The sequence below is a fragment of the Anomaloglossus baeobatrachus genome, chromosome 1 (genome assembly GCF_048569485.1).
Source record: "Anomaloglossus baeobatrachus isolate aAnoBae1 chromosome 1, aAnoBae1.hap1, whole genome shotgun sequence".
Classification (NCBI taxonomy): domain Eukaryota; kingdom Metazoa; phylum Chordata; class Amphibia; order Anura; family Aromobatidae; genus Anomaloglossus; species Anomaloglossus baeobatrachus.
In genome coordinates this window covers 861,907,214-861,931,125 of record NC_134353.1, presented here as the reverse complement: position 1 = coordinate 861,931,125, position 23,912 = coordinate 861,907,214, and the positions used below count along the sequence as shown (strand labels likewise).

The window sequence follows — 23,912 nt, the reverse complement described above, 5'->3', positions numbered from 1 at the left end:
TGGGTCAATGGGAGTCCATAAGCAGCAATCGGTGTCATACTGGCATCTGGGGGAGCCAGTTCGTCTTTTCCCCAATACCGTTGATAGTGTATGGTATGGTGGTTACCTGTGATCCAGTTTCCAGGAGAGCCATCACCAGTATGCCATCCACAGCCACGGGGATGATGGGCTGGGCCCCGATGTACCGGTCCCGCCAGTCTGGGGGGCCATGGGGTTCTACTCCTGAGGATTGGCCCGTGGCCCCAGGGGTTGCTCGTTTAACGGACACCGTCGGGAGTAGTGGCCGGGTGTGCTGCACCTGTAACAGATTGGGGGTCCATACCGTGAGTCATTGGCCCTTCTCCGCTGCATCCAGGCGACGTCCTCAGGGCTGTCGGCGAGCTGCATCTTCACCGGGGCCTGGGATCTGGTCGGAGGCTGGAGTGCGGTGAGGATCTTAGCGAGGTCCCCATCCATGTGGCGAACTTGAGCAGCGAGTTCTTCCATCGTTCCGTTTGGAGGTGCTGGTGGGGTAGGGGCCACCACGACGGGAGCAGTCTCAACCGTCCACGGGGCTAGCTCAGGGGCTTCAGATGCAGGGGGTTGCAAAGCTTTGATGGGCCATTTCTTTAATATGGCAAAGTCCACATCAGGGTGTTCTAGGGCCCACAGCCAAAGTTGTTTGTGGTCCTCTGAGGACCTCATCCCCTGCACAAACTGCTCACTTAGCATTTTGTTACTGTCCGCACTGTTGATGGTGTCCACCCGCTTCAGTGTGCGGAGTGCGGTTTGCAGGCGCAAGGCATAGTCCCGAATGCTATCTGCAGGCCGTTGCCGGCATTGATAGAACTGCATCCGCAACTCTGCCTCGGTACGGGTCTCAAAGGCAGTCTGCAGCTTCTCAAAGATGGTGGCTAGAGGACCGGTCCCCCTCGGCCCAGGTCTCCGCCTCTTGCTCAGCCGCGCCGGTTAGCTGCCCCAGCACTAGCGCTGCACGTTGCTTATCAGTCAGGGGGTACAGCTCTAGTAGCGGACTAGGTTTTTTCTGGAAAACCTGATGCCTTGCAGGTTTTCATCGTACTGCGGTAGCCAGGCAGCTCCGGGCACATAGGGCAAAGAGAACGGCATCACCTGAGCGAGAGCTGGGGCCGCGGCGCCCCCCCCCCCCCGCCAGCGCAGCCGGGACCTGGGCAGGCCCATTACCATCTACGGGTGCTCCCACGACTGCGTCCGCCGCTCCTCCAGCGGCTCCGTCGGGCGCAGACATCTTGTTTCCATCCCCCTTAGTCTCTTTCCGGCTCCTCCTCTACTTGGGCGGGGTTTTGGCCTTCGCGCCTCCACTACTCGAGACGCTCGAGCGGGAATTCTTCACGCCCAAGATGGCGGCTTCTCAAATTTTCTGGCCGGACACCTCCGGCGGTTACAAGGCGCACCTCTACCAGACGGCAGAGCGGTAAGATCCTGTTCGTGACGCCAAGTTGTCGCGGGCGGAGGAGGGGACGCTGCGCTTTCCCACTGCTCGGGTCCGGCCGCTGCTGCTGCTGCTCGGTGGTGGTTCGAGCAGTGGGCCGGATCCCGGGGACTCGAGCAGCGCTCCACGTCCGTGAGTGAAAAGGGTGGGGATTGGATTGTGGGGATTTTGATATTGTCCGTGACGCAACCCACGGTTGTGGTGAGGTTGGTGACACCACCGCTGCTCTGGACGGGGATCCCAGGAGCGGTGACAGGGAGCAGCTTTGATGTTAGTTCTTCCCTCCGTGGGTAGGGGTTTGGTTGTCCCGGGTGATGGGGTATGGATGGCAGGCGGGTTACGGGGCCTGGTGAGGTGCAGGGTCGCGGGGGCAGCACTGTGCCGCACGGCACGGTGGTACTCACTCAGCAAATGATGAGGACACAGTTCTCAGTAAACACACGGCTGGATGGACGGGTCCCACAGACAGCTGCAGTGTTTCTCCCGGCAGGTTGATGGTGACTGCCTTTCCCTGCACCTATATAGTGTAATGGTTCCAATGGGTTCCCACTGGTAACCCGCTCCCCAGCTTGAAGGTTGCTGAAGGAGCCCCTTTTGCCTGCAGGCTCTGGCCCTGGGAACTTTAGCCTTTGCGGTGACTGTTTCCCTCTCTCGGTTGGACGGTTGCCTTCTGTCGGGACTTGGCTGCTGGGAAACCCAGGAGGTTCCCTTCGCTAACGGATTTGGCAAATTCATGGCAACTCCTAGCCTTGCCGGGGTCCGTAAGACCCTGCCGGATGGTGCTGGCTTCTCTTTGCGTACCGGTCCGGTACCGCCAGGCCACCGCCCGTCCACGGTCCTTACGGCTAGCTCCAATAGGCCACTCCTGCAGACGGTCACCACCGTCTGCCAACCTTGCTGATCCGTCCGGACCAACTTCAGGCTGCTTAACTGCCACTTTCCTCCTTCTACTTTTACTTCCAACTCTCATCTCTCTCCACTCCTCAACTCATCTGCCTGCTTTTCCCGCCTCCAGGACAGTGAACTCCTCAGTGGGCAGGGCCAACCGCCTGGCCCACCCCCTGGTGTGGACATCAGCCCCTGGAGTAAGGCAACAAGGGTTTTTGCCTGACTTCGGTGTGCCTGACTGGGAGTGTAGGGTGTGTAGATGTTACCTGTGGCCCCTGGCTTGTCCAGGGCGCCACACTGAGGTGGTATCTGTGGTCTCTTAAATTTAACCCAACCCTTAAGATATACGACCTTTGTTATTCTCTTGTTTGTGTGTTTGTTTTTTTTTTTTTTTTCTACATGTATTGTTTGCATTTTCTTACTGTTTGCAAAATTTGCCTTATATTTTCAGTGTTTCTTTTGCATAGTAATAGTTGCTAGGAATCCTGGAGGTGTATATATTTTTGTTAATATTGCCTTTCAAATTATAGCTAAAACAAATATATATATAATATAATATAATATAATATAATATAATATAATATAATATAATATAATATAATATAATATAATATATAATATATAATATATAATATAATTAATATAATATAATATAATATAATATAATATAATATAATATAATATAATATAATATAATATAATATAATATAATATAATATAATATATAATATATAATATATAATATAATATAATATAATATAATATAATATAATATAATATAATATAATATATAATATAATATAATATAATATAATATAATATAATATATAATATAATATAATATAATATATAATATAATATAATATAATATATAATATATAATATAATATAATATATAATATAATATAATATATAATATATAATATAATATAATATAATATAATATAATATAATATAATATAATATATAATATATAATATAATATAATATAATATAATATAATATATAATATAATATATAATATAATATAATATATAATATAATATAATATATAATATAATATAATAATATATAATATAATATAATATAATATAATATAATATAATATATAATATAATATATAATATATATAATATAATATATAATATAATATATAATATAATATAATATAATATATAATATAATATAATATAATATATAATATAATATAATATAATATATAATATAATATAATATAATATATAATATAATATAATATAATATAATATAATATAATATAATATAATATAATATAATATAATATAATATATAATATAATATATAATATATAATATAATATAATAATATAATATATAATATAATATAATATATAATATAATATATAATATAATATATAATATAATATAATATAATATAATATATAATATAATATAATATAATATATAATATAATATAATATAATATAATATAATATAATATATAATATAATATATAATATATAATATAATATATAATATAATATATAATATAATATATAATATATAATATAATATATAATATAATATATAATATAATATATAATATATAATATAATATATAATATAATATATAATATAATATATAATATATAATATAATATAATATAATATAATATATAATATAATATATAATATAATATAATATAATATATAATATAATATATAATATATAATATAATATAATAATATAATATATAATATAATATAATATATAATATAATATATAATATAATATATAATATAATATAATATAATATAATATATAATATAATATAATATAATATATAATATAATATAATATAATATATAATATAATATAATATAATATAATATAATATAATATAATATATAATATAATATATAATATATAATATAATATATAATATAATATATAATATAATATATAATATATAATATAATATATAATATAATATATAATATAATATATAATATAATATAATATAATATAATATATAATATAATATATAATATAATATAATATATAATATAATATAATATAATATATAATATAATATAATAATATAATATATAATATAATATAATATAATATAATATATAATATAATATATAATATAATATAATATAATATATAATATAATATATAATATAATATATAATATATAATATAATATATAATATAATATAATAATATAATATATAATATAATATAATATATAATATAATATATAATATAATATAATATATAATATAATATATAATATAATATAATATAATATAATATATAATATAATATAATATAATATAATATAATATAATATATAATATAATATATAATATATAATATAATATATAATATAATATATAATATAATATATAATATATAATATAATATATAATATAATATATAATATAATATATAATATATAATATAATATATAATATAATATATAATATAATATATAATATATAATATAATATAATATAATATAATATATAATATAATATATAATATAATATAATATAATATATAATATAATATATAATATATAATATAATATAATAATATAATATATAATATAATATAATATATAATATAATATATAATATAATATATAATATAATATAATATAATATAATATATAATATAATATAATATAATATATAATATAATATAATATAATATATAATATAATATAATATAATATAATATAATATAATATAATATATAATATAATATATAATATATAATATAATATATAATATAATATATAATATAATATATAATATATAATATAATATATAATATAATATATAATATAATATATAATATAATATAATATAATATAATATATAATATAATATATAATATAATATAATATATAATATAATATAATATAATATATAATATAATATAATAATATAATATATAATATAATATAATATAATATAATATATAATATAATATATAATATAATATAATATAATATATAATATAATATATAATATAATATATAATATATAATATAATATATAATATAATATAATAATATAATATATAATATAATATAATATATAATATAATATATAATATAATATAATATATAATATAATATATAATATAATATAATATAATATAATATATAATATAATATAATATAATATATAATATAATATATAATATAATATATAATATAATATAATATATAATATAATATATAATATAATATAATATAATATATAATATAATATAATATAATATAATATAATATAATATATAATATAATATAATATAATATAATATATAATATAATATAATATAATATATAATATAATATAATATAATATAATATATAATATAATATAATAATATAATATATAATATAATATAATATATAATATAATATATAATATAATATATAATATATAATATAATATATAATATAATATATAATATAATATATAATATAATATATAATATAATATATAATATAATATATAATATAATATATAATATAATATATAATATAATATAATATAATATATAATATAATATAATATATAATATAATATATAATATAATATATAATATAATATAATATAATATAATATATAATATAATATATAATATAATATAATATAATATATAATATAATATAATATAATATAATATAATATATAATATAATATAATATAATATAATATAATATATAATATAATATAATATAATATATAATATAATATATAATATAATATATAATATAATATATAATATAATATATAATATATAATATAATATAATATATAATATAATATATAATATAATATATAATATAATATAATATAATATAATATAATATATAATATAATATAATATAATATAATATAATATATAATATAATATAATATATAATATAATATAATATATAATATAATATAATATATAATATAATATAATATATAATATAATATATAATATAATATAATATAATATAATATAATATATAATATAATATATAATATAATATATAATATAATATATAATATAATATAATATAATATATAATATAATATATAATATAATATATAATATAATATATAATATAATATATAATATATAATATAATATAATATATAATATAATATATAATATAATATATAATATAATATAATATAATATAATATAATATATAATATAATATAATATATAATATAATATAATATATAATATAATATAATATATAATATAATATAATATATAATATAATATATAATATAATATAATATAATATATAATATAATATAATATAATATAATATATAATATAATATATAATATAATATATAATATAATATATAATATAATATATAATATAATATAATATAATATATAATATAATATAATACAATATAATATATAATATAATATAATATAATATAATATAATATATAATATAATATATAATATAATATAATATAATATATAATATAATATAATATAATATAATATAATATAATATAATATAATATAATATAATATAATATAATATAATATAATATAATATAATATAATATAATATAATATAATATAATATATAATATATAATATAATATATAATATAATATATAATATAATATAATATATAATATAATATAATATAATATATAATATAATATAATATAATATAATATAATATAATATAATATAATATAATATAATATAATATATAATATAATATATAATATAATATATAATATAATATATAATATAATATAATATAATATATAATATAATATAATATATAATATAATATAATATATAATATAATATAATATATAATATAATATAATATATAATATAATATAATATATAATATAATATAATATATAATATAATATAATATATAATATAATATAATATATAATATATAATATAATATATAATATAATATATAATATAATATAATAATATAATATAATATAATATAATATAATATAATATATAATATAATATAATATAATATAATATATAATATAATATATAATATAATATATATAATATAATATAATATAATATAATATAATATAATATAATATAATATAATATAATATAATATAATATAATATAATATAATATAATATAATATAATATAATATAATATAATATAATATAATATAATATAATATAATATAATATAATATAATATAATATAATATAAATAATATAATATAATATAATATAATATAATATAATATAATATAATATAATATAATATAATATAATATAATATAATATAATATAATATAATATAATATTTTTAACAAATAGGCAAAAATAATAGTGATGAGCGAGTATGCTTGTTACTACTCGGTACTCGCACGAGTATCACTGTACTCGGGCTACTCGGCGGGTACCAAGTAATTTCGCGATACTCGTGGTCTTCATCCCTGCATGTTGGCGCTCTTTTGAGAGCCAGCCCTCATGCAGGGATTGGCTGGCAGACCACTGCAATGCCACAGCCCTGTTGTGGAATTGCAGTGATTGGCGGGCCTGCACAGCGTGACCGAGCCTTTATACCGGCGGGCGCGCTGTGCTCTGTACACAGCCATCTCATATTCCCTGCTTTCCACGCCCACAGGCGCCTATGATTGGTTGCAGTGAGACACGCCCCCACACTGAGTGACAGGTGTCTCACTGCACCCAATCACAGCACCCGGTGGGCGTGTCTATACTGTGCAGTAAAATAAATAAATGATTAAAAAAAACGGCGTGCGGTCCCCCCAATTTTAATACCAGCCAGATAAAGCCATACAGCTGAAGGCTGGTATTCTCAGGATGGGGAGCCCCCCAGCCTAACAATATCAGTCAGCAGCCGCCCAGAATTGCCACATACATTAGATGCGACAGTTCTGGGACTGTACCCGGCTCTTCCCGATTTACCCTAGTGCGTTGGCAAATCGGGGTAATAAGGAGTTAATGGCAGCCCATAGCTGCCACTAAATCCTAGATCATGTCAGGCGTCTCTCCGAGATTCCTTCCATGATTAATCTGTAAATTACAGTTAAACACACACCTGAGATCCTTTATTAGAAATAAAAAAAACAATAACAAAGTCCCTCATCACCAATTTATTAACCCTGACAAACCCTCCATGTCCAGCGTAATCCACGGACCTCCAGCGTCGCGTCCAGCTCTGCTACATTCAGGTGACAGGAGCTGCAGAATACACCGCTGCTTTTGTCAGATTCACACAGCAACTGAGGTGAGTAGCGCGATCAGCTGCTGTCAGGTAACTCACGGCCACCGCTGGATCCAGCGGTGGCCGCGATTAACCTCAGTGACAGCAGCTGATCACTATACTCACCTCAGTTGCTGCATGGAGCTGACCGGAGTGGCAGTGAGTAGCGCGATCAGCTGAGCTGTCACTGAGGTTACCCGCGGCCACCGCTGCATCCACTGCTGGATCCAGGTAACCTCAGTGACAGCTCAGCTGATCGCTATACTCACCTCAGTTGCTGTGTGAAGCTGACCGGAGCGGTGGTGTATTCTGCAGCTCCGGTCACCTTCATGCAGCACAGCTGGACACGACGCTGGAGGTCCGTGGATTACGCCGGACATGGAGGGTTTGTCGGGGTTAATTGGTGATGAGGGACTTTGTTAGTGTTTTTTTTTTTTTTATTTCTAATAAAGGATTTTTCAGGTGTGTGTGTTTAACTGTAATTTACAGATTAATCATGGAAGGAATCTCGGGGAGACGCCTGACATGATTGATCTAGGATTTAGTGGCAGCTATGGGCTGCCAATAACTCCTTATTACCCCCGATTTTGCCAACGCACCAGGGCAAATCGGGAAGAGCCGGGTACAGTCCCAGAACTGTCGCATATAATGTATGCGGCAATTCTGGGCGGCTGCTGACTGATATTGTTAGGCTGGGGGGCTCCCCATAACGTGGAGCTCCCCATTCTGAGAATACCAGCCTTCAGCCGTATGGCTTTATCTGGCTGGTATTAAAATTGGGGGGACCCCACACACACACACACACACACACACACACACACACACACACACACACACACACACACACACACACACACACACACACACACACCTGTGTTTGGTTGCAGTGAGACATCCCCCACGCTGAGTGACAGGTGTCTCACTGCACCCAATCATAGGTGCCAAAAAGCAGGAAAGTAGGGAATACGAGATTGTTTAATGAGCGGCCGGCTTTTTCAAAAGGGGAAAAGCCGCCGGAGTTTAGTGAACAGCTGTGCAGCGCCGCGGCAGTGATCAGGGAAGGTAAGTAAGAGAGGGGGGGGAACTAACCGACAGACTGTGAGAGGGGGACAGACAAGACAGAGAGAGACCGACCGACGGCAGATAGCATGAAGAAAAAAAAATGACCGACATCGCTTAGTAAAAAGCACAAAACGTGCGTTATGGACATCGGAGTGCCACACAATGTTTTACGTAAAATCTTTCATGTATTAATCTCAAAAAGTAACATACACCAGCTCTATCTCACTATTGGGTATGTGCCTTTAACATTTCCACCATGAAAATTCACTTTGGTGTCATTTTGGAAGGTTTTCTGGTGAGTCCGTAAAAATGGCGTAAAACTCGGACAAAATTGTTCACAGCTGTGACTTTTGAGTGATAAATGCTTCAAGGGGTCTTCCCCATGCTGTTGCCATGTCATTTGAGCACTCTTCTGAGACTTTTGTGACATTTTTTAGGGTTTCTACATGCTGCCGGGGGTCATTTCAGAAAAATACTCGGGTCTCCCATAGGATAACATTGGGCTCGGTGCTCGGGCCGAGTACACGAGTATCTTGGGATGCTCGGCCCGAGCCTCGAGCACCCGAGCTTTTTAGTACTCGCTCATCACTAAAAAATAAGTAATTTCAATGCTTGCTACACCTAATCTTATGTTTCCCCTTTCCCTTTTCCCTGTTATAAATTAAAGACAGTATACAAACTGGGTATATTCTGTCTCTTCCTGGTAGCAATGAATCCAACCACTCCTAATTATCAGTCCCTTAGATAACTGTATGATTTTACTCACTCTACCGACTTCCACAGATAGTGTTAACTCAGCCCAAATGATGACTTGTAGGAAGACAAGGAGAAACGCTGTAGTTTTCTTCTAGAATCTTGTATTAAGTACAAAGTAAAGGCAGGTGAAAAGGAATAATCTGTACATGGTTTTGGACATGTCTCTTCAGCAATGGTTCCTCTAGACTAAACTGGAGAAGGGAGGAGCTTTCTATACAGAAGCCAACTAAGGGAGGTACAAAGGGGCAAACGTCGTACAGTCTAATCTACCTAGTAACAATGGAATTTCCTGAAAGAAGGAAAAATATGCAATGCAAGAATTATATACAACAGGTTGTTCCCATTCATGGGACACAACAGGGTACATGAATAGCTGAGACCTACCACTGACTGATACATGCAGCTCCAGTTTGTTATACTTGTTAGAATGCACACTTCTGTATCCAACTTGGTGTCTTTGCCGACTAAGGCTATGTGCGCACGTGTGCGTATTACATGCAGTTACGCTGCGATGCGCAGCGTAACTGCATGCATCCTGCGTCCCCTGCACAGTATATGGAGATTGTGCAGGAGCCGTGCGCACGTGGCGTCTTAGAGCGCAGCGCTTCGGCTGCTGCCCGAATCGCTGCGTTCTAAGAAGTGACATGTCACTACTTCCATGCGGTTTGCATGCTGTCTATAGGGAGAGGCAGCATGCAGAGCGCACATTCTCTGCCGGCACCATGCGCTTCAGAACGGAGCTTTTCAGCTGCGCTCTGAAGCACACCTTTTAGGTGCGGTGCAGAGCGCACATAGCCTTAGTTACCGGTGTTCTCATTGAGATCCCAGTGACAGACCCCCTCCCCTTGGGCTTGTGGGGTTTTTTTTTTTTTTTTTTTGTTCTGCAAACACTAATGAATAGTCTGACACCTGAGTTTGTCATGTCACTTCCAGAGCATGTGTATTGATGCAGAAAACCCAGATGCTGTAGCTGCAGGGAAAAAGGTGATTACCAGACAGCGGCAAAGAAATGCTCTGGGAGATATTGGAAACTGCATGAAACCTAAAGTGGCTCTGAAGAAGGTAAGTGAACATTATCATCTGGTCTTCTGCTGATTAAATGGGTTAATGCTACATGTGCTGGTTAACACTAGAAGTTCCAGAGGGGTCATTTAACATTTCTACATTTTGGAACCCAGAGACGGGTCGAATGACCTGAAGGATTTTAGCTAACATCCTATAATCACCATCTTTTGTTCTGTAAGGCCATTACTGTCGCACCACAGGAGGTTGTTTTCCATTGAGTTTAGCCATTTAGTTTCTAGTTAGTTCTATTCAGTTTGGACTAAGGGTCATTTGACCGCCTTTCGGGACTTCAGGGGAGCTCGAAATTTCTAGGACTTCTAGTGTTAAGGTTATGGGTTGACCTTGCTGGTATCAAGGTCTCTGTATGAAGACCTATGGATTCCTCTGATCTGGAATCTGTAGCACAAATTCCTTTTATTCCATATCTGACACGCCCACAGGGTTGGGTGCTGCTCGTTGCCAGGCCGCAGTGCTTCTGCTGGGTTGCCGTGGTAGGCTTGCCTAGTTCTGTGACCCCAGGTGTCAATAAGACTATTTGGGGACAGGGATGATGGGACTCTTAGTTCATGACACCACCTGGGGGTGTGTGGCCAGGGTTAGCTGTCGCTGTGGGATAGTTTCTCTGCTGGGGCGGATGACTAAATGGCTCATTTGGTACAGATCTCCACAGGTAGAGCAAGGCGTGTGTGTGTCTCTTTACTCATTCGTAGCACCCTCCTGTTGGACCATGTCTATGCCTGCTGCGATGGGCTCCAGCCGATCCGAGATACTGCGGAGGTTGTCACCGGCGGTCCCTTCAGTTTCCTTTCGATGGGCTCCCTCCATTCCAGCTCTTGGGCTGTGGAATGGGTCACATGTGCCTGCTGCACTCCCTGGGATCCCCCCTTTAAAGAACCCGGGTCGAGCCTCCAGCTGCAGACCACAGGCCCTAAATTATTCATTGTCTGCCTGCTCTTCCTACGTGCGACCTCACTGTCTGGTGCTGACTGCCTGTGTAGGATGACTCCAAACTTCCCTTCTGGGTGCCCCGCCTCCCAGGTATCTGACTAGTGGGCATGAGGTCCAATACCTCATGATGGCCACCCTTGCACCTACCCTAGCCCGGTTCCAGTAACAGAACAACCTTATGTGGTGTCTGTTACCGATTAATGCATCCCAGATAAGCACTGCACCTTAAGTGAGGTGCAGTACCCTGTGGCGCTCAAGGCCTCAGGGGCACCACATATCTATGCACTAACCTCTTAGGTCTCTGCCCAAGAACTTTATCTGCTGATCATGCAGGCCTCAACCCAGGTGCAACGAAGATTTGGGATGCAAAATCAGGACAGTTATGGAATTGTGATGCCCTGGACTAGTCAGGTCGTCCCAGGTAGTAACACACATCACCCCCTCTGAGTAAGTGACAGCAGCCAACCAAGAAACCCTTGTCACCACCCTCCAGGTTTGATGTCCACCGGGGGGCGGAGCCAGGCGGTTGGCTCTGCCCACCGAGGAGTTCAGAGGCCTGGAGGCGGGAAAGATACAAGTTCAGACGGAAGTTCTAGAGCAGTGTGTGAGAAGTAGCCTTTAGGCTATGTGCGCACTTTGCTTTTTACCTGCTTTTTCAACTGCAGCGTTTAATGCCAAAATGGTTGTGTTCTGCTTTTCTAGCAAAGTCTATGGGAATTTGGTTTTCTTGTCCGCACTTTGCAGTTCAAACTGCAGCCTTTTTGTTGCAGAACTTTGGTCAAAAACTCAGCTTTGCAGGGCAAAACCCAAATGGCAAAAACAATTGTCATGTTTTTGTTTTTGCCATTTGGGTTTTGCCCTGCAAAGCTGAGTTTTTGACCAAAGTTCTGCAACAAAAAGGCTGCAGTTTGAACTGCATAGTGCGGACAAGAAAACCAAATTCCCATAGACTTTGCTTGAAAAGCAGAACACAACCATTTTGGCATTAAACGCTGCAGTTGAAAAAGCAGGTAAAAAGCAAAGTGCGCACATAGCCTTACAGTGAAGGAGGGAGGACGAGTTCAAGGGCAGACCTGTGACCAGGCCTGCCAACAGTGTACTCAGTTGGCTGGGTCGGAGCCCAGTCACCTTTTGGCAAGGAGGCAGACTGTGGCCGCTTGCAGGAGCTGGTATTACAGCCAGTGGAACCATAGGGACCGGGACCGGCGTCGGGCGCTGGCCCGCCGGTACTGAACCAGGGAACCGATTGGAAACCAGAGCACCAGTAGGGGTACTCGGACCCAGTACAAAGCCCCGACCGACAGGGCCGAGTCAAATCAACTGATTGCGGACTGGACTTTAGGACCTATCCCACACAACCCGTTAGAATACAACATCCCAACCATACAGGGTAAAGCCACCGCCAAGGCATAGAGACCCAAAGGGCCAGCGTCTGCGGGCAAACAGTGCTCTTCCAACAGCCAGCAAGCCGGGGAGCGGACTACCCTTGCTTAGGCGTCAAGCGTTCATCTAAAAGGTGCAGGAGAAAGGCGGAAACCACTAACCCGTTCAGGGAGAAGCTGCAGCCGGCTGTGGGCCCCGTTCATCATCCCGTTTGGTTTACCAGAGACTCCAGTGTATTGTAACATAGTGAGTACACCAGTGCCTTCGGGCCGCGCACCGCTTCAGCATGCACCCGCTCCAATGTCTCAGCACCCCCCCCCCACCCCCACCCTTGGGCCCCCAGGACTATCGCTCCCGTACCCACAGAGGGGACAACACCAAGCTGCGCAACACCGTCCCTGGAGACCTAGTTAACGGCAGTGGTGGTGTCCATCTATTCACCACAACCCATGGGTGGCATCACTCTTACATCCCAAATCAAACCACCGTGGCCCCAGCCGTGGAACTTCACGTCAAGTCCCTGCATGTAGCGCCAATCCCCTTGTAGAGCAACGTGACCCCCAGGTCCATGAGAGGCTCAAGCCACCACCCACAGTACAAGCACGGATCTGGGCAGTCACAGCAGAGCCCACGGGGCGTTACAGAAGCAATAGATCCCAGACTGTCTGATGCTTATAGAAATTGACCCCAGTTTATAAGCTTATGAATACTTAGGGGAACCACACATGTTCTTTTTGAGTACATCAGGGTACTGCATCTGTGGTGCCCTGGACAAGCCAGGGGCCACAACACCCACGCACCCCACACTCCCGGTCAGGCACACCGAAGTCAGACACAAAACCCTTGTTGCCTTCCTCCAGGGGCTGATGTTCACACCAGGGGGTGGGCCAGGCGGTTGGCCCCACCCACCAAGGAGTTCAGTCCTGGAGGCAGGAAAAGTTAAACAGTTTTAGCTTTGGAGGTGAAAGTGAGAGGAAGGAAAGTGGTAGTGGAGCAACTAACTGACAGCGTCCGGGTGTGTGGCCCGGGCGGTACAGCAAGGTTGGCAGACGGTGGTGACCGTCTGCAGGAGTGGCCTATTGGAGTCTAACGTAAGAACCGTGGACGGGCAGTGGCCCGGCGGTACCGGACCGGTACGCAAAGAAGTCAGCACCATCTGGCAGGGGCTTACGGACCCTGCAAGGCTAGGAGTCGCCGTGAATTTGCCAAATTCGTTGGCTGCTGGGAAACCCAGGAGGTCCCCTTCGCTAAGACCTGACAGAAGGAAACAGTCCAACCGAGAGAGGGAAACACGGCCACCGCCAAGGCTACCGTTTCCAGGACCAGAGCAAAAGGGGCTCCTCCAGCCCATATCCAAGCTGGGGAGCAGGTTACCGGTGGGAACCCATTGGAACCATCTACCGTACATAGGTGCAGGGAAAGGCAGTCACCATCAACCTGCCGGGAGAAACACCGCAGCTGTCTGTGGGACCCGTCCATCCAGCTGTGTGTTTACCGAGAACTGTGTCCTCATCATTGGCTGAGTGAGTACCACCGTGCCGTGCGGCACAGTGCTGACCCTGCACCTCACCAGGCCCTGTAACCCACCTGTCATCCATCCCTACCCCATCAATGGGCCCCGGGACAACCAACCTCCCCTACCCATGGAGGGGAGAACTAACAACCAGGCTGCTCCCTGTCATCGCTCCCGGGATCCCCGTCCAGAGCAGCGGTGGTGTCACCAATACCACAACCGTGGGTGGCGTCACGGACAATCACCAAATTCCCCCCCCACCATCCAATCAATCTCCCTTTTCACTCACGGGCGAGGAACGCCGCTCGAGTCCCCGGGATCCGGCCCACCGCTCGAGCCACCACCGAGCAGCAGCGGCCGGACCCGAGCAGTGGAGAGCGCAGCGTCCCCTCCTCCGCCCGCGACACATCCATACCGTAACATCTAGAGAGACAGGACCCAGCACCTGTAATCGTGGACTAAAAGGGAGCAGTCGCCAGAGACTGGACTGGGCACAAGAGAGGTACAGAGCCCTAGTCCGAGTGGCCAAGCTTCAGCAGCAGAGAGGAAGCCTGGGAGGGGGATAGAGGTCCCACAGGAGGCCCAGGCCAAGACCGGGGGAAGAGCAGAGGTGTGCATGGAGGAGAGAGGCCACAGATTACCAAACCGGATCCAGCCTCTGACCTGCCCAGGAAGCGACCAGAGTTTCTGATGGCGAGGACCAGCACCCAGGGTGCGCTACTACCTGATCCAGTGAATAAAGTGACTGGAACCCGCACCTGTGACCAACGGGTCCCGGGGCCACCATCCCTGCCCACGGAGGGGTTAACAACTTGCTGCACAGAAGCTCCCCCCCCCGGGTGCCCCGTAACTGCAGCAGTGGTGTCCAAACTCACCACATACTGTGGGTGGCATCACAAACCTAGTACGGCCCAGCCCGTACATATGTCCTACATCTCCTCCACCCCCCCCAACCCTTTTCATTCAGAGTGTCCGCAGGATCCCCAGACCCAAGCAGCAGCAGGCTGCCGGCACGGGGGCAGCACAAACAAGTTTTGATGCAAATTGATATAGAGGACCTGGTCCATTAACTGTCAGCTCTGACTGAATCTGTGGCTCTACTTCTGGTTAGCTAGTGCAATGTCATGTGACTTAAGCTATGGATGCCATAGGGGAGAATAGCTTTTGGGCTCTGGTACAATGGCCATAAATTTGACATGGCAGGTGGGCTAGGGCCTTTGAATTGATTGGTAACAATTCCGTAGCTGCTAACCATCCAGGATTCATGAGGACTGATCTGACGGCTCAGTCCCAGCTTCGTTTTCACCTCTAGCTTTGTCTCGGGGGTGCAGTGCCACCACGTCTGACATACAGAAGTTAACAATTCCTCACTGGTGTCCTAAACTCATGAACTTGTCCATGGGCATTAGCTCTTACCATTGAGTGTCTAACTGGACTGAAGTATAGGAGGACTTGTTAATCTTGACATGTATTGCTGAAGAAAATTTATTCAGCTACATGAAGACTTAAAATCTGACTACACTGTGTGTGTGTGTGTGTGTGTAAAAACAAAAAACCTAAACTGACTTAACTTGGACACTCTAAGTCTAATAGATCTCTGAAGATGCATAATCAAAGGAATTTTTTTTTGGGAGGTGGTTGCTCTCTGCATACTGAGCTCTCCATGCATGAACTGTCTTCATTGTAGGAAGTCAAGGCTTTGGGAAGCAATGTTGAAAAACCAGCACCAGTTATCGAAGTCCCTGAAGAGGAAACTATGGCAAGTTGTGTGGTGTGTGTGTGTTGTGTTTTTGTTTTTTTTTTTTTTTGTTTTTTTGTGGGGAATTGCAGCACTAGTACTGATGGTTAAGAGTTCAGTTTTTGTTTCAACAAAATTATAATTTTAAAATCTAGTGCATTAAATACTACCCCACAATGTAATCTAAGTCATGAGCACCACCCCCTTATGCTGGCAATCTCCTACATGACCTACAAACTTTACTCCCCAGACAGTGAAATCCCAGTCCTCCAGCTCTGCACATAATAACCAATTAATAATGGAGCAACAGATTGACATGCAAGTACATGAACATCCAGCTAAAGGGTGCATTGGGGTCCAAATGCATAAATCTCTACCCAACCTTAGTTTGTGGTATGCCTGTCAATTGGGCTGGATGGGTGGAGATTAAAGTGGCCTACACCTTCCTAAAGGTTAGTACCAGACATAAATCCTACTTGAGGATCCATTTATACAGGGATTATGATCCTTATTTTAGGAGTAAGTACATGACCAGATATTTTTATTACATGGATCATAATCTGTTCTGTCACAATCTAAACTATATAGCCCTTAAAGTGAGCTGTTCACACATGTATTATGACATATGTTCACTACAGAAGTCATGGAATATTGCTGGATTCATCACATAACTGATGGTGCCTGACACTAAAGTGAGCATAGCTGTGAATGTATAGGTTTAGGGTAAACTCTTGCCATCTGTAGTATCTTAGATTGTTGCTCAGTTGCAGTATCTGGGGAAATTATTCTTAGGCCTCTCCAAGTCCTATGGAAACACCTGGGGCCTCTCCTATGGAAGAGCAGAGCCAGTCCTTCTCAAACGCCCTACTTGAGATCCAAGATGTGGATGAAGAGGACTCTGACAACCCCATGCTCTGCAGTGACTATGTTAAAGAAATCTACTGCTATCTGATGGAACTAGAGGTGAGGAAGACTATTGTACCTGATCAGTCAATTTTCTAAGTACTCAAAAATAATTGGTGCAGTTAAGCCAAACTACCAGGTCCTGTTGGCTTCAGACCTGACTGCTGGATACTTGTGGTCATGCACTCTCTGGTCCCAGCATTGGTCAAACCTCACATGGTGCATACTGTAAAGTCTACAGACTTCTAGTCTAAGGCTGGACAACCTCTCGAATACCTAATCTGATGTTGGTAAGCAGCACTGGTGGACTCAGAAATGGGTCCCCTGTGCAAAAAAATATGGCCCCTTCAGTCCAATAGCTCATCACTCCTGCTTGTGAGGTAGAATTGGGCCCCTTTGCAGTTGCACCAATAACATAGCACCCCTTGGTAAGCAGGACTGTAGTGGTGGCAATATTCCCTGAGTTTTAGAAGTGCCCATTATTGTCACAATTTTTGAAGTACATGATGTATATCTATCACTTCAAAGGCCAGAAGTCTACAAAATCCAGCCTCCCCTCCCCAACATGCTGCCATGTAAGGCACATGCATTTTTGTTTTGTCTCCAGCCGATGTGTCTTTCCGCAGGCTAAACAAGCTATAAAAATGCACTACCTTAAGGGACGGCAAGTTACTGGCAACATGAGGGCAATCCTGGTGGACTGGCTGGTGCAGGTGCACATTCGGTTTAAGCTGCTGCAGGAGACAATGTTCATGACTGTTTCTATTCTGGATCGTTTCCTGCAGGTAAGAACTGGTTTTATAAAGAGATCCCTGGACATCTCACAAGATGCCTACATATGTAACGAAGACTGATTTGAGTGTATATGGAGCTAGGGCTTAGGCTGAGTCCCTGCAGAAATTTCTGCAGTGATTTGAACAGCACATGTGCACTTCAAAGTGACATGTTTCTTTTTAGAACGCAATGATCTAGCAGCATGCTAATCACTGCGTTCTAAAATGCAAAATGCGCATGGATTATGGATAGATTGCTCAGGACGCATGCAGTTAAGCCGCAGTGCAATATGCAGCATAATTGTATGCATACATGGGCACAGCCTAATCCACCCATCCACAATGGTGTTTGAGGGACCTGTAATCTCTTGTTGCAACAAAACAGGATGCAATTTGTGGCCTCTGACCATAAACAAGGTTAAATCTTGGGTTTGATAACTGTCTTGTGTATACCATATTATAGGACAATCCTGTGCCAAAGAAGCTTTTGCAGCTGGCTGGAGTAACTGCCATGTTTGTTGCTTGTAAATATGAAGAAATATATTGCCCAGCAATTGGTGACTTTTCATTTGTGACTGATCACACATACACCACAGCTCAGATCAGAAACATGGAAATGCAGATCCTCAAGGCACTCAAATTTGATATTGGAAGACCGGTACCTCTGCACTTCTTGAGGAGAGCATCAAAGATTAGTAAGGCAAGTGAATATGTAGATGCATGACCTACTGTGTTCTGTATCCCACACTAGGGGTGTAATACCTTGCATAATTTTACAACCAACTTTAATCAAATTCTAGGTGGAAGCACTAGTGCACACATTAGCCAAATACCTAATGGAACTGGCAATGCTGGACTATGACATGGTTCACTTTCCACCATCACAAGTGGCAGCTGCTGCTTTTCATCTGTCCCAGAAGGTTCTTGATGGTGGTGAATGGGTGAGTCTACCAGCTGTAGGTTCATAAACTGACTCTGGTATACAGGTGGAAATTGATGCAGGTGTCTTTATATCCAACAGTTAATCTCTTCATATAACAGTCAAGAGTGCACTAATCAGCTCTCTGGTTTATCCATCTTTAACAGACTCCAATTCTACAGCACTACATGGTCTACACTGAAAGCTCTCTGGTCCCAGTCATGGAACACTTGGCAAAGAATGTTCAGAAAGTCAACCGAGGACATACAAAGTTCATGGTAAGTAACTTTGCATGTGATTAGTTGCTCCGTTCAACATTGGTGGCAAAATGGATAATGTAAACTTGTGGGATCTTGGACAGCTTCAGCCTTCCTATGGCATCCAACAGAAGTTGGTTCCTAACAGGAGTTTGTCAGCAGCAAGGATGTTGGGACCTTAAAAGTTCAGGAGCCTGAGGGCATAACTCTGAGAATAAAAAAAGCACCTGTAGCACCCCACAGGGCAGGCGGTTAACCTACTCGTCACAGGCAGCCTAGCCCGGCTTTTGCCCGAAGGCATACAGTAAATGGCTGGGGAGATGGAGGTAGTAGGATGAATGTCATGATGAACCTGTGGTATGCAGCCAGGGGTTTAGCTGCTGTCACTGTCCTCCAGGGCAGATGGTGGTAGTAGCTATGGATGGTATCACTCTCCACAGGTGGAGTGGGCCCCAGGGAGGATCATGAGGAGGAGTAGTAATAGTGGGCGGCTGTGCTGGTAATCAAGACAGTCTATGGCTGCGGTTCCAGGTGTGCAGTCTGTAGTAGAGCTGGAAACGCTTGATAGTTTTGAGAGCCTCAAAGCAGGAATTCCAGTGACTAAATTCTGTGTGCAGAGAAACTAGATTTGTTTTAAACAGCATTTGCTCTTAAGATAAGGGTCTGGTTATGATGTGCCAGACAAAGTTACAGGCCTTGCAGAGGGCACCTGTAGCACCCAGGGATATGGAGTACTGTTTTGGGCAGTATCTCTATTGGGAATGTCAGTGGTGGCAGTTACCCAGTTCATGCCCTGAGCCCTTTTTGTAATGGGGAAACAGTGGAACCTCTGAGTAACCCAGTTAGCAGTTGTTTGCTTAACAAGCGAGAAATACTCACCGCACACTTCTGGTTCTGTACATCCACCTCGCTCTAACCCGCTCTTGCAGTCTGCAGAAACGCACATTATGCTCACCTGCCGTTCCCTTGCTGGCCTCCTGGATCTTGTAGTTAGCCTGTGCAGGGTGTGTATCAGGTAAGCATCGCGACCGATGCTGGATCTTCCGCTCCCAGCACGCTGACGTAAAAGGCAGGAGCCGCTTGCCTCTGGCCAGCGCACTGCCTTTGATCAGCAGCTGACGGGAAGGTCCATCCTCATAATCATGCTTGCAGATACATACTGTAGCAGCAAACTACAAAAACCATGAGGCCGGCAATAGAACGGAAGGTACTCATTTTCCGTTCCATCGCCGGCCCCATGGTTCTTGTAGTTCGCCGCTACAGGATGTGCTTCGGGAAGCACGGCGACTAGGGTAGACCCCCCCCCCCCTTTCCTCCCGGTCAGCCGCTACTCAAAGGCACCGAGGCACCGCGTGCCTTTAATGGAAATCTGACAAGCTGAAGGCTGCATGAGGTAGGGCTTAAAGACAGAATTCAGTGTCACATGCAATCTTCTGTACTTGTTACCTAAACATTAAACATTACCATTGCTGGTTCCTGCCATGCCCTCTTGTGACTGGCACCATGAATTTAAAAACAAGGCAGTGCATTGTCCAGTTATACCTACTATGTTCTGTGTTGGGGGTCCTATAGCTGCATACAAAGGTATGTGTCGCGGGCGGAGGAGGGGACGCCGCGCTCTCCCACTGCTCGGGTCCGGCTGCTGCGGCCTGCTGCTGCTGCTCGGTGGCTCGAGCGATGGGCCGGAGACTCGAGCGGCGCTCCTCGCCCGTGAGTGAAAGGGGATTGGGATTTGGGATAGTTTATTGTCCGTGACGCCACCCACGGTTGTGGTGATTAAGTGGACCCCACCGCTGCTCTTTCTGGGGAGCCCGGGAGTGATGGTATGGAGCAGCCAGTTGTTGTTTTGCCGCCGCCCCCCCCCCCCCCCCCCCCCCCCCCCCCGTGGGTAGGGGTTTTTGGTGGTCCCGGGGCACAGTGATGGGGTTGGTATGGTGGACAGGCGGGTATGGGGCTGTGGAGGTGCAGGGGCGCAGGGACAGCGCTGTGCCGCACGGCACGGAGGTACTCACTCAGCCAGTAAACACTCCACAGTTCTCGGTAAACAAATGGCTGGTTGGACGGGTCCCTCGGACGGCTACGGTGCTGATGTTCCCTGCAGTTAGCGGTGACTGTCTCTTCCCTGCACCTATGTAAAGTCTTTTTGGTAGCTATGAGTTCCCACCGGTTACCCACTCCTCGGCTTCAATCTGGGCCGAAGGAGCCCTACTTTGCCCGCAGGCGCTGGCCCTGGGAAACTGGTGCCGTGGCGGTGTCTCCCCTTCACGGTCAGACTGTTGCCTTCAATCGGGACTTGGTTGTTAGGAGACAGAGGTCCCCTTCACTGACGGATTTGGCAAATTATGGCGACTCCTAGCCTTGCCGGGATCCGAAAGGCCCCTGCCCTGGTGCTGACTGTTCTTCGTGTACCGCTCCGGTACCGCCGGGTCACCACCCGTCCGCGGTCCTTCCGGCAACCTCCAAGCAGTCCCCCTGCAGACTATCACCGCCGTCTGCTGACCTTGCTGTCTCAGTCCGGGGCACACACCCGGACCAACTTAAGACTTTCTTAACTGTTCCTTTTCTGTCACCACTCTTACTGTCCTCCTTTACCACTTCACTGTTTACTCCTTCACTTCCCTAGCTTAACTGCCTGGTTCTCCCGCCTCCAGGGCTGTGAACTCCTCGGTGGGCGGAGCCAACCGCCTGGCCCACCCCCTGGTGTGGACATCAGCCCCTGGAGGAAGGCAACAATGATTTTAGGTTAGCCTAGGTGTACCTGCTGGGAATGTGGGGTGCATGTGATGTTGTGACCTGTGACCCCTGGCTTGCCCAGGGCGTCACATATGCACCAGGACTGACATCATTGGCTCAGCTGCACCAGGGCTCAAGAGGTTAGGGGGCCCATTTCTATCACAAAGTAGCAGGAATTGTACACTATGTTGAGCTGTTGGCCTACAAAGGGCCCATGTTCGTTCATAGGACCTTTATCTATCCACCAATGGTGTGAGCATAACGTGTCACTGGTACTCTTGTATTTTTCAGAAACTGCTAACACTAAGGTAATTCAATTGTACTGTGATTTCTTTCTTGCAGTCTGTCCGGGACAAATACTCCAGGACTCAGCAGATGAGGATCAGCTGTCTGCCACAACTGAATGGGGAGCTCATAGTTACCTTGGCCAATGTCTCATAGCTATAACAGGTTGTTTTAGTATGCAAACCTATAATCTCTATAATTTAATTTTATTCTTATTTTTATTCTTTTAGCATTTTAATAAAACATTGCACTTTAAATGTCTACATGTTTTAATATACAATTCTTGGTGACTACCATAAGCTATAATGAATGTGTTCTAGCTCATAAAGGGGGTGTCCAGGGAGGGGGGGGGGAATATCTCAGACTCCTAACCAGGTAACTATGCTGAAAGCCACAAATCATGGCTAAGTTTGGCAATTTGTTCACCATGCTTCTCAATGACCTTAGTTCTCACTATTGGTGGCTCAGATTGAGCTTTACAGCCTAATGGGGTATCCAGTGCCCTACCATCCCATTTTGATCTGGTGACTTGTGGTATTGTATGAAATCACCTGTGTAATACAGCCAGGTATCACTGATACCTGTGTTTTCTTGGTGAGGAGATGAATAGGGAGTGACATGGCAGCAGGGGTTAAGTGGGGAGGAGCGGTCCCCAGGATAGGAGAAATGGGAAAGGGAGCTTCCTTGTAGCAGGAAAAAAATATAAACAAAGGGAGGTCAGATGTAGAGAGTTCTGTGGAGGTGGTAGAGGCAAGACTGGAGAAGTGAGAATACAGAGGGGAGCTCATCTGCAGTAAAGTGTAAGAGCAGGGTGCATAGTTAGGGGCGCCCAGCTTCTCCTTTCTTAGGCAGCTTTCACACTTGTGTTCAGTGCTATCTGCCGCTATGGAGAATACCGCAGTCCGTTAACACACTGCGCTATTCTTAGATTTGTATTGATGACGCACTGTTGCGTAAGTGTCTGCGTTGCATTTGCTGGACGAT

General features: G+C 40.7%; 1 protein-coding gene across 1 annotated transcript in view; it reads left to right on the top strand.

Annotated features, from left to right (window-relative positions):
- CCNB1 (cyclin B1) overlaps positions 1-23,099 on the top strand; it is a 32,747-nt gene extending 9,648 nt beyond the window's left edge. Inside the window, exons 2-9 of the mRNA XM_075342445.1 lie at positions 11,345-11,473; positions 17,008-17,088; positions 17,851-18,021; positions 18,588-18,746; positions 19,198-19,434; positions 19,535-19,675; positions 19,821-19,931; positions 22,986-23,099. Of these exons, the coding sequence (XP_075198560.1) occupies positions 11,348-11,473; positions 17,008-17,088; positions 17,851-18,021; positions 18,588-18,746; positions 19,198-19,434; positions 19,535-19,675; positions 19,821-19,931; positions 22,986-23,084 (1,125 nt within the window). The 5' untranslated portion in view covers positions 11,345-11,347 and the 3' untranslated portion in view covers positions 23,085-23,099. The remainder of the gene's footprint in view (positions 1-11,344; positions 11,474-17,007; positions 17,089-17,850; positions 18,022-18,587; positions 18,747-19,197; positions 19,435-19,534; positions 19,676-19,820; positions 19,932-22,985) is intronic.
- The last annotated feature ends 813 nt before the right edge of the window (positions 23,100-23,912 follow it).